Below are 12,950 nucleotides of genomic sequence, written 5' to 3' on the forward strand. Positions count from 1 at the left end.
AGATTCTTGTTCACTCAAACCTTTTGATATAAAAATGTAAACAAATCTATTCTCAGGTAAAGTTGTGTTAAAATAGCCAAAAGGGCTAATCCCACGAAGTCTCATTTTGGGAATATTGACTGTAATAGATAGCCTAATGAATTAACAATAGATATGCCTACCTTGTTTTATCAAAAAAATTAACCCCTTCATTAGACGCTTATTCTAATTTGTTCATAAACATAGTATTAATAAATGCCCTGTAGTTAGTTGATCTCGCGAAATTCCAGAAAGGGTCCTCTGCGTTAATCCAAATTTGTGATTTTCCGGACTCGGAATCTTACTCCAGGATGATTCATCATCTTATCACAAAGACCAGCATAATGCACTGTTACATCTCGTGGTGCCGATTCGTCATAAATAACGTAGGTTCTTGGTACTGGTCCTTGGCGTAAGAACATTTGATCCATTAAATTTTCGAAATCTACTTGATATTCTATAGTAATAACAAAGTCGGTACTTGCATCTGAATGGAATTCTAAATTTACTGACACCATTTTACAAAAATGACTTGACAATAATAATTAAAATGAACTACATGGTAGCTAACAAGAAAATGCACTTATTTTGAGACATAGAACTTTTCTTTTTCTGTAAAGAAGATTAGTTCGATTTTCAGCTAAACCTAATACCGGGTATTTTTTTTCATTTTACGCCTGTTTGCAGGTATAACTCAGGAACGGTTGCTGCTACACAACTTAGACTTGAACTACAGTAGAGTACTCCATAACTTGGTAGAATTTCGTGTTGGCGCCACCTATTGGATTTGACCATTTAATTGGACTTTCTAATTGTTTTAACCAAAATTACTCAAATTTAAGTACAAAAAGTTGAATTAGCGAGTCAACTTTACTAGAATTATTAGAAATTTCTTGTTAAACAAATCGGAATAGGTCAGAAACACGATATTTTGATTATTCAATAGAATAGAACATTTTCGCATCTCTACAAAAGTGAAGAGCAGCATTGAAAAAAAGACATTCTAGTTATTAGGAGAATAAACTGATAAATACTGGAGGAAAACCATTTTTATGTAAAGTCGACTCGCTAATTCACCTTTTTTGACTAAATTTTAAGCTCTTTTGACTAAAACAATTAAATAATTGGATAAAAATGGTTCCGAAATGGTTAATCCAATAGGTGGCGCCAACACGAAATTCTACCAAGTTATGGAGTACTCTACTGTATGTGCTTCCGCAGATTGAAGAACCATAAGTACGGGCGCTCAAGGTCATTCAAGGTCGAACCGCTATTTGACCTCTAATTGACATTTGAAGGTTATTTGCTGATAGAGCAATTTTTCCAGATCGTTTTGTGTTTGTGACAAGTTGAAAACTCACACCGTTGAGAAGATGCACAAACTTTTCTCAAAAACGGTATGGAAACACTCATATCTCCTGACCAACAAAAGTTATACTCATGCAACTAACATGAAACCATCTGAAAAAATTTGCTCTATCAGCAAATAACCTTCAAATGTCAATTAGAGGTCAAATAGCTGTTTGACCTTGAATGACCTTGAGCGTCCGTACTTATGGTTCTTCAATCTGCGGGAGCACATAGTTCAAGTCTAAGATGTGTAGTACCAACCGTTCGGGAGTTACACCTGCAAACAGGCGTAAAATAAAAAAAACGCCCGGTATTTGATCGAAGAATGATGAGTGTAAATGATGCCATTCTCGAAATATTGAAGCTCAAAGTTTCTAGACGCAATGACGAAATCAAGAGAACTGGTAATAAATTAAGAAAATTATCTAATCCATGTTTTGTACAAACAATTTTTATACACAAATATTAAGTTTCAGCTCGCTAACTCTCACAGTCACCGAAAGCGATCTGTTTAAAAGAAAATCGATCTTGATCTGTTCTACAGAAACGGGAAATGTTTTTCCTCAAACTAAGACCATTTTCTGGTTGCTTATCAAAAGTAACATTGTTAAAATAGAGTTTCATAAAAAAATCTGCTTCCATAGCTGCAGAAAAGGCGATCGAAGTTTAAACTTTGACCTCGATTTTCTCGAGAACTTTTCATCGGATGCATTATTTAAAAGTACAAACGAACTTAGCTTTTATGTCCCTACAAAGACACCAAGTCTCCATTCTACACTCAAATGTTTGCGTCTCTGGCAGCACTCTTTGCTTTGCATTTGAAAGTTTAACCAGAAAATTGGTTTATTTACCAAGATATGTGTTAAGATATATGTGAGTTTGTTTTGTTGAATAAGTTGTTGCTTGTGTATTTACAACCCAAAAATCAAGACCAGAATTCGCTAATAAAAAGTTATTTGATGTAATTCAATCATGTATTAGTCCAGGATCAAATTGGTAAAATAATTATGAATTTAGGTTCTATCATTCTCGAAATATCGAGGTCCAAAATTTTAAGACCAATGGCCAAAATTAAGAGAACTGTTCATGAATTGAAAAAAGTATTTAATCCATGATGTGGGCCAACAATTTTTATGGGCAAATAATATGTTTCAGCTCTCTAACTCTTACGGCCAAAGAAAGCGATCGGTTTAGCTGAAAATCGAACTAACCTGCTTTGCAGAAAAAGAAAAGTTCTGTCTCAAAATAAGTGCATTTTCTTGTTAGCTACCAAAATTTACATCAGATAATTGACTTTCATGGCAAAATCTAGTCGCACAGTTGCACAAAAGGTGATCGAAGTTTGATCATCAAGCATTCACTTCAAAGATTGCTGCAGTTTTTGAGTAGTGTGAAGTCTTTAACATAACTTTAACATCTATTGATATTTTATAATATTTTCGAGTAAAGTAAAATGATAAGTTGAATTAAATGTGCAAATATATTTGTTTATTAAATTGTTCAACCCATAACCAATGACACAAAGTTAAATGTACAATATATACATAACAAGAGGAGAAGGAAAAATGACATTATACAAAAGTCTGATGAAAATATGAAAATAGGTACAAAAGATATTTATAACAATTTTGGTTCGCTGAGAATTTTTCACTTTGACTGAGAATGGTAAATGTCACCATTAAGAAATAATTTAGCTTCCAATTGTTGACTAAATCATTAAATAATGAATTATAAGCTTGACCCGTTAGTTTCATTTTCATGTTCCTATTTATGACCCCATCCCTTGTGGTGACCCCAGCCATGACCACCGTGACCACCGTGATGTCCATGCCAACCGTGTTCCTATGAAATAAAGATCAAATTAAATGTTAGTCTGAGTCTAAATTTGCGATAAAACCTTATGTCTAACGAATACTTACGTGTTTATGTCCATGGTCGTGTTTGTGGCCATGCTTGTGATCGTGTCCATGCTTGTGTCCGTGATGATGCCAATTATCGTGCTTGTGTCCATGTTTGTGACCCTTTGAGTGAAAGAAATGTACATAATTTGATTAATATCGAGTAGCAATAATCGCAATATGGGCAAATTGAAAACAAACTGTTAACTTACATGTCCATGCCAGTGATCATGTTTGTGTCCGTGGTCGTGTTTGTGTCCCTATAAATTGGTTGAAGAAACAAAAGTAAGTTGAATTAATCATTTGGATATTTGATGTCAATCGAGAAGATTTTTTGATCAATTGTTCAACGATTGAAACATTTAGAGACACTTTCAAATGAAGCTTGTCTAAACTTTTCAATTGAAAATCATAAGCTCTAATCTGTCTCCAATGTAAATATTAACTGTACTTACATGACCGTGTTTGTGACCATGCCAGTGATCGTGTTTGTGCCCGTGTCCATGTTTATGATCATGACCGTGTTTATGTCCATGATGATGACCATGGCCGTGTTTGTGTCCATGATGGTGATCGTGTCCATGCTTGTGTCCATGATGGTGGCCATGTTTATGGCCGTGATGATGCCAAGCTTCATGCTTGTGTCCATGATCATGGCCGTGTTTGTGCCCGTGATCGTGACCGTGTTTATGTCCATGGTGATGGTGATGACTAGCTATTTGTTTTTCATGATGATGGTGGTGATGGTGATGGTGAATCTCTTCTATATTGGGAAAAGCAAAAGGAAAAGCACAAAACCATGTTAGACTTGAACGGTTATGTTTAAATGGTGATTTAGTTGATCTAATGGTCACTTACCTTCTTTCTTACAACCATGATGATCACCCCAACCAGCAGCAGGAACAGGTTGAATTGCTTGTTGAATGGCAGAGAATTTGATTAATCCATTGGAGGAATCGATCTCAGGACTGATGGCGTTAACATAAGCTCCAATAGGATCACACCAAGCTTGACTTGTGAAAAGGATCAAGGAACAGACTAAAGTAAAGGTTCTCATGTTGATATTTGTGAGCAATCAACCAAGTTGCAATACACTGTAAATGTAATCAATATGAGTACATAAAGATTTATACACTCAACTATTCCCTTTTATTGTTTACTCTTCGAAATCACTTGTCGATCTGATCTTTTGTCGTGAAAATCAGTTGACTAAATTGTAAAATTTTGCTCGAAGATTGTATTGTTCAAAGCTACAGTATCATGTTTAGTATCCAAAAAAACACAATTAGATCGATTGAACCAACAATGAAAGCGAAAACCATTCAAAAAGTGAATTTTTTTCAAGTCTAAATTAAATTCATGTAAGACTTGAATACTTCCGAAAAAAAACATTTCAAATCAAACTTGCCCAGTGATTGATCAATGATTAACTTGATTATTATGTTGCTTACTTTCTTTGATTAACCTCAATTTTCATTCAATTGTCACTTTTTAGGATCACTTTTGAACTACTGATCGTTGCGTCTTAAATGCTTATATTTTCAACTTTAATCAATACACAATAACAGACCACAATTAATTGATTTTATTAATGTGGAATTAACAACCAGCAAAATTAATTAACGCTTTTGTTATTATAAAACTGATTGTTTGATTATGGCAATTTCACAGAAAGGTTGAGATTTTGTGTAATTTTAAATTGCGTCTGAAATTATCTTTTAATCAACTTCTAACCTTTAACATTTAACCAAATGGTAAAGCGATTTGAACCACATTTAGCTTGGCATTGTCTTTCGTTGTGTGTCAACTACAATTATAACAGTTAGACAATTTTATTTAGACAATTGTTTAATAGCTTGTAGTATTGATACAAATGACCGAAATTTATCAACTCTATTCTCTTAGTGATTTAAATTATTTGGATAAATATTGATCAATAATATGATGTTATTTTGCCTTTCGATGATTAGCTTAGCATTAGATTAAGGCCCATGAATAAACTTGTATGCTAAGAGTTTGTTTAATGAATGAAATTAAAATTGATCACATTAGTTTATTGAGATTAATGGGTCAATAATTGATTGTCTATTGAATTCATTGTTGATTAATACAAATTTATTGTTTATTAGAGACTGTCTGGTGGTTAATTTTTTCAATAGATTCAAAACCAAATTAGAAATTCACTCTTTTTGACAACTCGGAAGTCTATTTGATGATTTGATTGAACCGTTGAAAAGTTTAGTTGACCGAGAATTTGGATTGATTATTGAAAATTTTGATCTTTTTTTCATCTTCTGATTGTGACTTATTTCTTGTGTTATTTGACAGCTTTAATTGAAAGTAAACACAAAAAAGTAAATGATGATTTGATGAAATTTCCGGCTGGAGAAGTGTGATTTTTCCTGATGAACATCTTTTTACTTTTCCTGATCATTTGATTTCAAGGGATACTTGTATTCGTATCAGTAACTCGTCACAATTTGATGCATTTTTTATAATCTCAAGCATTAACCACTTTTTGATTGGGGGCCAATTTTCCGAAAAGTTACAGTCGAGTAACACACAAATGACCATAAATTGAATGATTTATAAAATTAAATTTACACTGAAAATGAGTATTTCGAGGTTGTGTAGCTTTTAGACATTTATTGAGCTCTTATTTCTGTACACAAATTTTCATTAAAGTTAATTCTAAATAAGATCTCAACTAGAAAATTATTTATAGTTAGACTAAAATTGGGTTCTTTTTCACATAGATGCGTTTTGCACAAAGATAGGCCGTAATTAAGGTCAAAGCGTACCAAGTAATCATATATGATAGATGATTATCGGGCAAGTCAACCCGTGTTTGTCCACCAATTGGACCGCCTTTGATAGAACTATCTAAATCAGCGTCAATCATGACTGGGGCAGCTTCAACATATCTAGCTATTTGTTCAATATCACGGCGAAGCCAAATACCGTTAGGTTCCCTTGCACTTGATGAATTATCAGCCTAGAAAATAACACAAAAGATGTCGATTAGATGATGGAAATCAATTTTTTACAAAAAATATTCTAACCGTTTCAGATCTTCGAAGAATACCAGTGATGGTAACTTCATCTTCAACTTGTCCTTCCTTTCTTGTGTTAGGATTAAGTCGTTCTTTTGGAATCCAACCTCTATTAATAAGAACACTGTAATTTCTATCAGCTAATACGAATGGAGTCACTACATAATAACCATTGGCATTTCCAGAAAGCATACTAGCCGCTGCCACCGCAGACTCCCTTTGTAAAACTCTTGGGCCAATAAATTGCTCTTTTGAATGGTCAAAATGTCCTCGTAGCAAGACTCTTTGATATACCATGTCGTCCACTTTACGTAAACTGAAACAGACATTAGGTAAGTAAAATATGTTATGTAAATAATGCAACATTTTGAGATCAACTTACTCTTCAGGTAATGGCACCGGCTCTTTTGACAATTGATCTTTCAATTCTGCTTTCAGTTCTTGTTTCCACTTGTATCTTTTCACTTGCCATGTTCCAAGACAGAACGTAGTTAAAGGAATCGACTGTTGGTAAGAAAAGCAACAAATCATTTAATCTACAAAACTAATTTTCATGAAATTTTTATTAAAATGTTACTTACAAACAAAAAATAATCTGCTAATGTAACAGGATCTCTAACTTGTTTAGGACCATCTTTGAACAATTTTTCATTTTTGATTCCAAACTTTCGTTTGAAATATAAAGAGCCTTTCGATTGGATTGACCTCAATGAACGGAACATGACAAGTTTGAAAAGCCCGATAATCAAACTGTACTAAACATGTGGTAAAAACAAAACATTATCAAGTAAAAATCGCCATCTATCAACGATTCAAATTATTAGTGTTAACCGATTATTTGGTTACTCTAACGATGGTTACAAAGTAATCGGTTACTTTTCGAATAGATTGAGAGGGAATTTCAAAAAGAAAGTGAAGAAAGAAAGGTTTCAGTTCAATCAACAGATGACGTACGGAACAGAAAATTTAAATTTGTGGTTCAAATCATAACACTTTAAACTTTGAAACCACCAAATAACCAGTTGTTGGTTATGCTGACAAAAATGAATAATCATTCAGTTCAGTTTCATCTTGAAATCACTAAATCAAGATAGGTAAAGGTGAACGAAACTTTACTGAATCAAAAGGAAACTTGTCATGGATTAAAGCTTGAATCGAGATTTAAGATTGAAATTCATCAATGGCAATAGATTTATTTGTCTAAATCACATTTTCTGCTGTTTTCGTTTTGATTTAAAGAAAAATTTTTACAAGAAAAAAGCTCAATGGCATTTAGAGGAAGAAGCAACAAAATGTTTACAATACACAATAATAAATCAAAATTGAGATAATTGTCAAAAGCAGGGAAATAATTGGAAACAATAAGTTGATAGAGAAAGAAAAGGAGAAAAAAGAAAATGTACAGAAATAACAACAAAGATTTCATGAGATTTCTTCAACAAATAATAACAAGATTAATAATAATAATTATAATAATCGCAATCATAATAATAAGGTAGTAAGAATCAACAGAAAAACATTTCAGGTTCGATTTTCGCACATAGATACAGGTTAGGGTAATATCTCAACTTAAGGCAAGAATGAGATAAAAAGAGAAAATTGTTATGATATTAGGATAACATGGTCTATGAGAAGGTGAGAGAGAGAGATCAATCGATGAGTGATTAATCAGATTTGCTGGCTTGTATGTTCCCTCGATATTTGTAGAAGGTGGCAAAAATATTGCAACAATATTCATAATAGCAAAATGAATTGAAACAGTTTTCCCAAATGGTGGTTAACATCTTGTATTGGTTGATGTTTTAATTTGTTGATATTGCGAAAACTGATCAAACTGCCAACAGTACAAATCCTCCTTGAATGAACATATTGGTGATACGATTGAGATGGTGATTCTTCACGGAACAGAGCAGAGATGGAACAATAATATGATGGTGAAAGAAATAAATATGTAGATTATATTAGGTATTAAGTCTTTTGGAGCTCATCTTTAAGACGATAATTACAAATCAGGCAATCATTTTAAAATCTTGGTCAATATTATGTTAATCATACTCGATTAGGATTTTGGCTTGAAATAGTTTTAAATAATTGAATGACGAAAACAAAGTGATGTCTTCATGTGTATATACGTATACTTGAATGCAGGTAATGATGGATAGTGGTCGTAATCGTTGAAAAAATGGTGAAATAAGGTTGATTGATTTAAACCAATTTTGTACTTGGTTTTGTGACTCTTCCATTTCCTTCATGTTGAATGCCTGAGTTTGGGCATAACTTGTAGAGAGCTTTAACCCACAAAATTGGTTAAAATTAATGTGGTAAACAACTCGAGAGATTTCAATGAGCGAAGAGGTTAGAAGAATTAGCAATTAGTTAACTATAAGTCTAAATAGGGTGCAAGTTGGTGAATATGTTGTGCAGATGTTGATGGGATTGAAAGATGATATAATTAGCAAATTTACAAAAAGAAACATGGCTCTTCTTTTTAACGCTATAGTTTTGATTAACGTTAATCACTAGCTGTTGTAGTGATTTTACAATCCCTTGATTTTGATCCATTGATAGGTAACTCATTAATACCCTTGTCTAAATCATCTTCACCATTGATATCATTTTCGTCATCATCACCAAACTCTTCAAGAACACATTCCAATGGAGGCTCTTCCAGCATATCAGTTAGATCGGAGTGACTTGACCTAATTAAGTGAGAGCCACCAAGTAGCAAACCGGAAGGACCTGAATGCCCTAAATAATGAACCATCAAATCACGCGAATTAACAAACATTCTACCACATCCAGGAAAATCGCAGCAGAAGGTATCTTCTTCAATGGAAATATGACGGCGAGGTAAAGTAGGTTGCTCATCAGCCGATTCCTGGCCATCTTCATCATCACCATCTTCTAAAACAATCCAACTAATTGATTCAAGTTTAGGTCGAGCAACAGAAAGATTGCGAGCTGCAGTGATTAGAGCCGATAATTCAGTATTGTTGTTGATAGAGTTATTAAGATTATCATTGCTACTGCTGGCATTATTGATAATATTACAAACATTGTTTTTGTTATTTTGATTAATGGTATTGTTGTTATGACTTCTATTTCCATCTTTACGATTGTTCATCCTATGGGTTATGATGTGTCGATTCAAATGATATTGACGCTTGAAGCTCCAGCCACAACCAGGAAATGTACATGCATATGGCCTATCATTATAAATCATAGGAGCATCACCAATACGATTAGGCGTTGTTGATGATGTCGATGTTGAGGTTACTGCTGAAGGTGAGGTTACTACTGATGGCGAGGTTGATGATGATGAAGAGGACGATGAAGATGATGATATTTGAAGTAAAGCATTGGCAAGATGCGAACCAAAATTGGGAATTAATCGTCTATTGACCTTTGGTGCTGGTTTAGTCATTTTATGTGTTTCAACTAAATGCCGAATTAGGTGAGAGTTTTTAGTATAAGTTTTATCACAACCAGGTAAAGTACAAGCATAAGGTCGAGGTGATCTCATGTACTTGATGGGACATGGAGGTCTTATAACGTTATGGGAATCTTCTTTATGCCGAATGAGATGAGAATTTTTGGTATATGCCTTGTCACATCCAACAAAATCACAAACATATCGACGGTTCAACATCTTATTGGTCATCAAGGTTGTATTTTCTTCATCATTCCACTCTTGCCCTTCGACTTTGATACATACTTCAGGTTCTACCACCGAGTGAACATGGAATAAATGAATATTAAGCTCATTTTTAGTGTTAAATTGTTGTTTACATCCAGTAACATAGCACGCATGGAAGATAGATGGAGCCTCGCTGTAAAACAAATAAAAGGGAAATTACCATTAGTAAATGGACCAAATTTAAATTATTATGATTAACTGAAAGAGCGATGAAAAGAAAATTATAAAAAGATTGGGGGAAGAACAAAAAAGCAAAAGAAAAGAGAGAGAGAGAGAGAGAGATGTGGTGAGGGGATGAAAGAATGGAGAGAGTGGAGAGAGTGGAGAGAGTGAAAAAATAAAGGGAAAGAGAGGGACGATGAAAGAAATTGAACTAAAGAAAGAGGTCAAGAAAAAGAGGTCGAGATGTTATTGACGTTTTCCAACAAGAATATGAATACAAAAACACAGCAGTAAAAAACAAAACTTACCACTTCGATGAATGACTTTCAGTTTCCGCCTTAGTTGCTGGTTTTGCTGCTGCTCCTTTTTCTGCTTCATGTGAACTAGATTTATTCGGCCTAAAGCCAGGGTGAACTCTTTCATGATGACGCACAACATGATTTGTTCGAGTGAAAACCCATTGACAGCCTGGATAGCCACATGGATACTTCCGTATTTTACTTTTATCTGCATTCAAAGCATAGAGTTTAACCCGACGATGGGCATCTGTCATTTTGAGGCCCAAAAAGCTCTATACTGTGGAAATTTTGTAAACCAAAATGAAAACAAGGCTGACACTGAGATTGTCCTTACCAAACTCGATAGACACTGAGTTGGTTACTACACAGTTGAAAAGATTATTGTTAAATTAAATCTTTAACTCTCTTTTGGTAAACCATCGATTGAATTAACCGAAAAATAACGAAAATACATTCACAAAAAAATAAATGGCTAGAGATGCAGTCTGGGGAAAAAAGGCAAAACAGACAATGTTGTTGTTGTTTTCACTGTACCAGCCTTGAGTTGGTGTGATATAAAAGATGATTTAAGATAGGAAGTTCACGAAGGAATATGAGGAAGAAAATAATAACACAGAACAATTTAATGAAGCTTAAGTTTTTCTTAAGCTTGTCCAGTCAAAAAGTAAATTTAAATCAGATAGTAAAATGAAGAATGAAAGGAAAAATCAGGCAAAAGGAGGGAAAGATACAGGGTGATGAGAAAGTTCGTGGAGGTGGGAAGGAGATAGTAATGCGCAATCAATAGTGAAATTATATAATTAACAAAACTCGAGATAGCTTTTGTGCGCAAAGTTGAAAGATTTCAACCCCGTCCACGAACCCTCTTTACACCCTGTAGGCAGACGAAGGAAAGAGTGGTAGCGGTAGAAAGGAAAAAATAGACAGAAAAATAAAAAAGGAGATGAAGAAAGAGAAAGAAAGAGAGAGAGAGAGATAGAAAAGGAGAGAAGCATCAAAACAACAAGAAGATTCACTCTTTTTCTCAAACATACTTTACTCTGTTTCTGGTTAAAATATTTCTGGTTAATTATTTTGGTTAATTTAAAGGTATTGATAGTGGCGTTTAAAATGATTTTAAAATTTGTGTCAATGGTCATCTTATGATGTTTAAGCCTTTGGATTTTGGTAAGGCTCCGAGATGTAAAACAAGAGATGTCCAGCTTAAGATGTAAAATTGGATCGAGATGTTAAGCTTGACATATCCTCATGTATTTTAATAGTTTTTGTTTTAAAATCACATATTTTGGAATCTGCCATATTGGCTATTTGAGGGGTGGACATAGAACCACCCAATCTATAGCTCATTTTAAATACACCCGATGTGATTGCTTTGAACTCATCTGTACCCGCATCATAAATCACGTCTTTTCATGTAGATTTAAAGAGTTTAACCATAAACCCAATGGATTTCATAAATTAAAGGACAAAGATCATATATTTTTTATCGACATTTTTATTTTTTTTCACAAATATTATACAAATAAATGAAGAGGTAAGATCAAAGGCACGAAGTAGGTTTCAAATAAATTTTAAAATACAATTAAAGGTTGTGAATTTTCTGCACTGGTGTAGGATGAGAGATTATAAAATGGCCAAAATGGATATAAAAATTAGCCCATCAGTTTGTCCATGAATTTCCGATATTTTGTTTTCTTTTTATGTTTCTTTTCTTCTTTACATGGCTTTTGGTACTTTATCTTTGTTGATTCGTAATACGGACTTTCATATAAGTGTTCTACTCCACCCTCGTCATTTGATAGTTTCCACAACTTCTGCACTTTTTTAGTATGTAAAACACCTTTTTTAGCTTTGGTCTTCTTTTTACGTGTAATCTTATACTTTCCATAAACATTGCCGTAGCCTGGATATGTTTGTACTGGGTATGGTGGGAAAGATTCAGGGTAATGGTGAAAGTAAGGGACTGGCTCGTATCGATGATTTTGATAACCAACAGAGTAGGGGCCATCGTAATTGTAAAACTCCTCGTCACTGAAAGATGAATGCACAGATGTAAAGACAAATATCAGAACGATGAAGCCAAAAACCTGGAGTAAAGAAAAGCACAAATTGGTTAGATTGTCAAACTATGTTAACTTGATGAAAATAACTCACCATCACATAAAATATCACAAAATAAACTAAAAAAGTGTTGTGTTAAAGTTAACCATTTGAGAAAATTTACTGGTCTAGTCAAAATCTCTCTGATTTATATACCCTTGTCTTGACCGGGTTAAACGGCTAAAGTAAACTTAAGCTTCTTTCCAGGTATGGTCAAGAAGGATTAATATCTTCAGGCTACAAGTTTTGTTTTTCATTGTCAATTTGTATTTAAGAAGTTTATTCACCATGGCCTTTAATTGAAATGATTGTTGGGTACAAAATTAAGGAATAATCTAGACTCTAGAGCACACAGCGAGCCGAATACTTCGGC

The 12,950-nt window shown here is 33.7% G+C and overlaps 3 protein-coding genes and 1 long non-coding RNA gene across 4 annotated transcripts; all 4 read right to left on the reverse strand.

The window, feature by feature from the left end:
- Window positions 1-2,836: 2,836 nt before the first annotated feature.
- LOC107361561 (uncharacterized) lies at window positions 2,837-4,673 on the reverse strand. The gene is made up of 5 exons (XM_015928398.3): window positions 4,125-4,673; window positions 3,722-4,029; window positions 3,479-3,526; window positions 3,288-3,389; window positions 2,837-3,210 (listed from the first exon to the last, which is right to left on the reverse strand). Exons 1-5 carry the CDS (start codon window positions 4,321-4,323, stop codon window positions 3,133-3,135), a joined length of 735 nt encoding a protein of 244 aa, XP_015783884.1. The 5' UTR covers window positions 4,324-4,673; the 3' UTR covers window positions 2,837-3,132.
- Window positions 4,674-5,884: 1,211 nt separating this feature from the next.
- On the reverse strand, window positions 5,885-7,083 carry Surf1 (surfeit locus protein 1). Its single transcript, XM_015928384.3, has 4 exons — window positions 6,901-7,083; window positions 6,702-6,823; window positions 6,329-6,635; window positions 5,885-6,261 (listed from the first exon to the last, which is right to left on the reverse strand). The coding sequence occupies exons 1-4, from the start codon at window positions 7,039-7,041 to the stop codon at window positions 5,992-5,994; spliced, it is 840 nt and encodes a 279-aa protein (XP_015783870.1). The 5' UTR covers window positions 7,042-7,083; the 3' UTR covers window positions 5,885-5,991.
- Window positions 7,084-7,479: 396 nt separating this feature from the next.
- Window positions 7,480-11,360, reverse strand: LOC107362044 (uncharacterized). Its single transcript, XM_015929038.3, has 2 exons — window positions 10,487-11,360; window positions 7,480-10,149 (listed from the first exon to the last, which is right to left on the reverse strand). The coding sequence occupies exons 1-2, from the start codon at window positions 10,729-10,731 to the stop codon at window positions 8,832-8,834; spliced, it is 1,563 nt and encodes a 520-aa protein (XP_015784524.2). The 5' UTR covers window positions 10,732-11,360; the 3' UTR covers window positions 7,480-8,831.
- A 594-nt stretch (window positions 11,361-11,954) lies between these two features.
- On the reverse strand, window positions 11,955-12,874 carry LOC107361957 (uncharacterized). The gene is made up of 2 exons (XR_001568596.3): window positions 12,632-12,874; window positions 11,955-12,564 (listed from the first exon to the last, which is right to left on the reverse strand). It is a non-coding gene; the product is annotated as an uncharacterized LOC107361957 (long non-coding RNA).
- Window positions 12,875-12,950: the final 76 nt, after the last annotated feature.

Source organism: Tetranychus urticae, chromosome 1 (genome assembly GCF_039701765.1).
Source record: "Tetranychus urticae isolate SD_2017Ah chromosome 1, NJAU_TeUrti_SD_1.0, whole genome shotgun sequence".
In the NCBI taxonomy this organism is placed as follows: domain Eukaryota; kingdom Metazoa; phylum Arthropoda; class Arachnida; order Trombidiformes; family Tetranychidae; genus Tetranychus; species Tetranychus urticae.

Bases quoted from the DNA above. Each gene is read 5' to 3' on its own strand.
- LOC107361561 (XM_015928398.3), bottom strand. From the start codon at position 4,323: ATGAGAACCTTTACTTTAGTCTGTTCCTTGATCCTTTTCACAAGTCAA. The intron at 3,527-3,721 runs GTAAGTACAGTT...ACCAATTTATAG, and splicing joins ATGGTCACAAACACGGTCAT to GGACACAAACACGACCACGG. The intron at 3,390-3,478 runs GTAAGTTAACAG...TTTCACTCAAAG, and splicing joins ATGATCACTGGCATGGACAT to GGTCACAAACATGGACACAA.
- Surf1 (XM_015928384.3), bottom strand. From the start codon at position 7,041: ATGTTCCGTTCATTGAGGTCAATCCAATCGAAAGGCTCTTTATATTTC. The intron at 6,636-6,701 runs GTAAGTTGATCT...TGTCTGTTTCAG, and splicing joins CCGGTGCCATTACCTGAAGA to TTTACGTAAAGTGGACGACA. The intron at 6,262-6,328 runs GTTAGAATATTT...GTTATTTTCTAG, and splicing joins TTCTTCGAAGATCTGAAACG to GCTGATAATTCATCAAGTGC.
- LOC107362044 (XM_015929038.3), bottom strand. From the start codon at position 10,731: ATGACAGATGCCCATCGTCGGGTTAAACTCTATGCTTTGAATGCAGAT. The intron at 10,150-10,486 runs GTAAGTTTTGTT...TTTGTTTTACAG, and splicing joins GAAAGTCATTCATCGAAGTG to CGAGGCTCCATCTATCTTCC.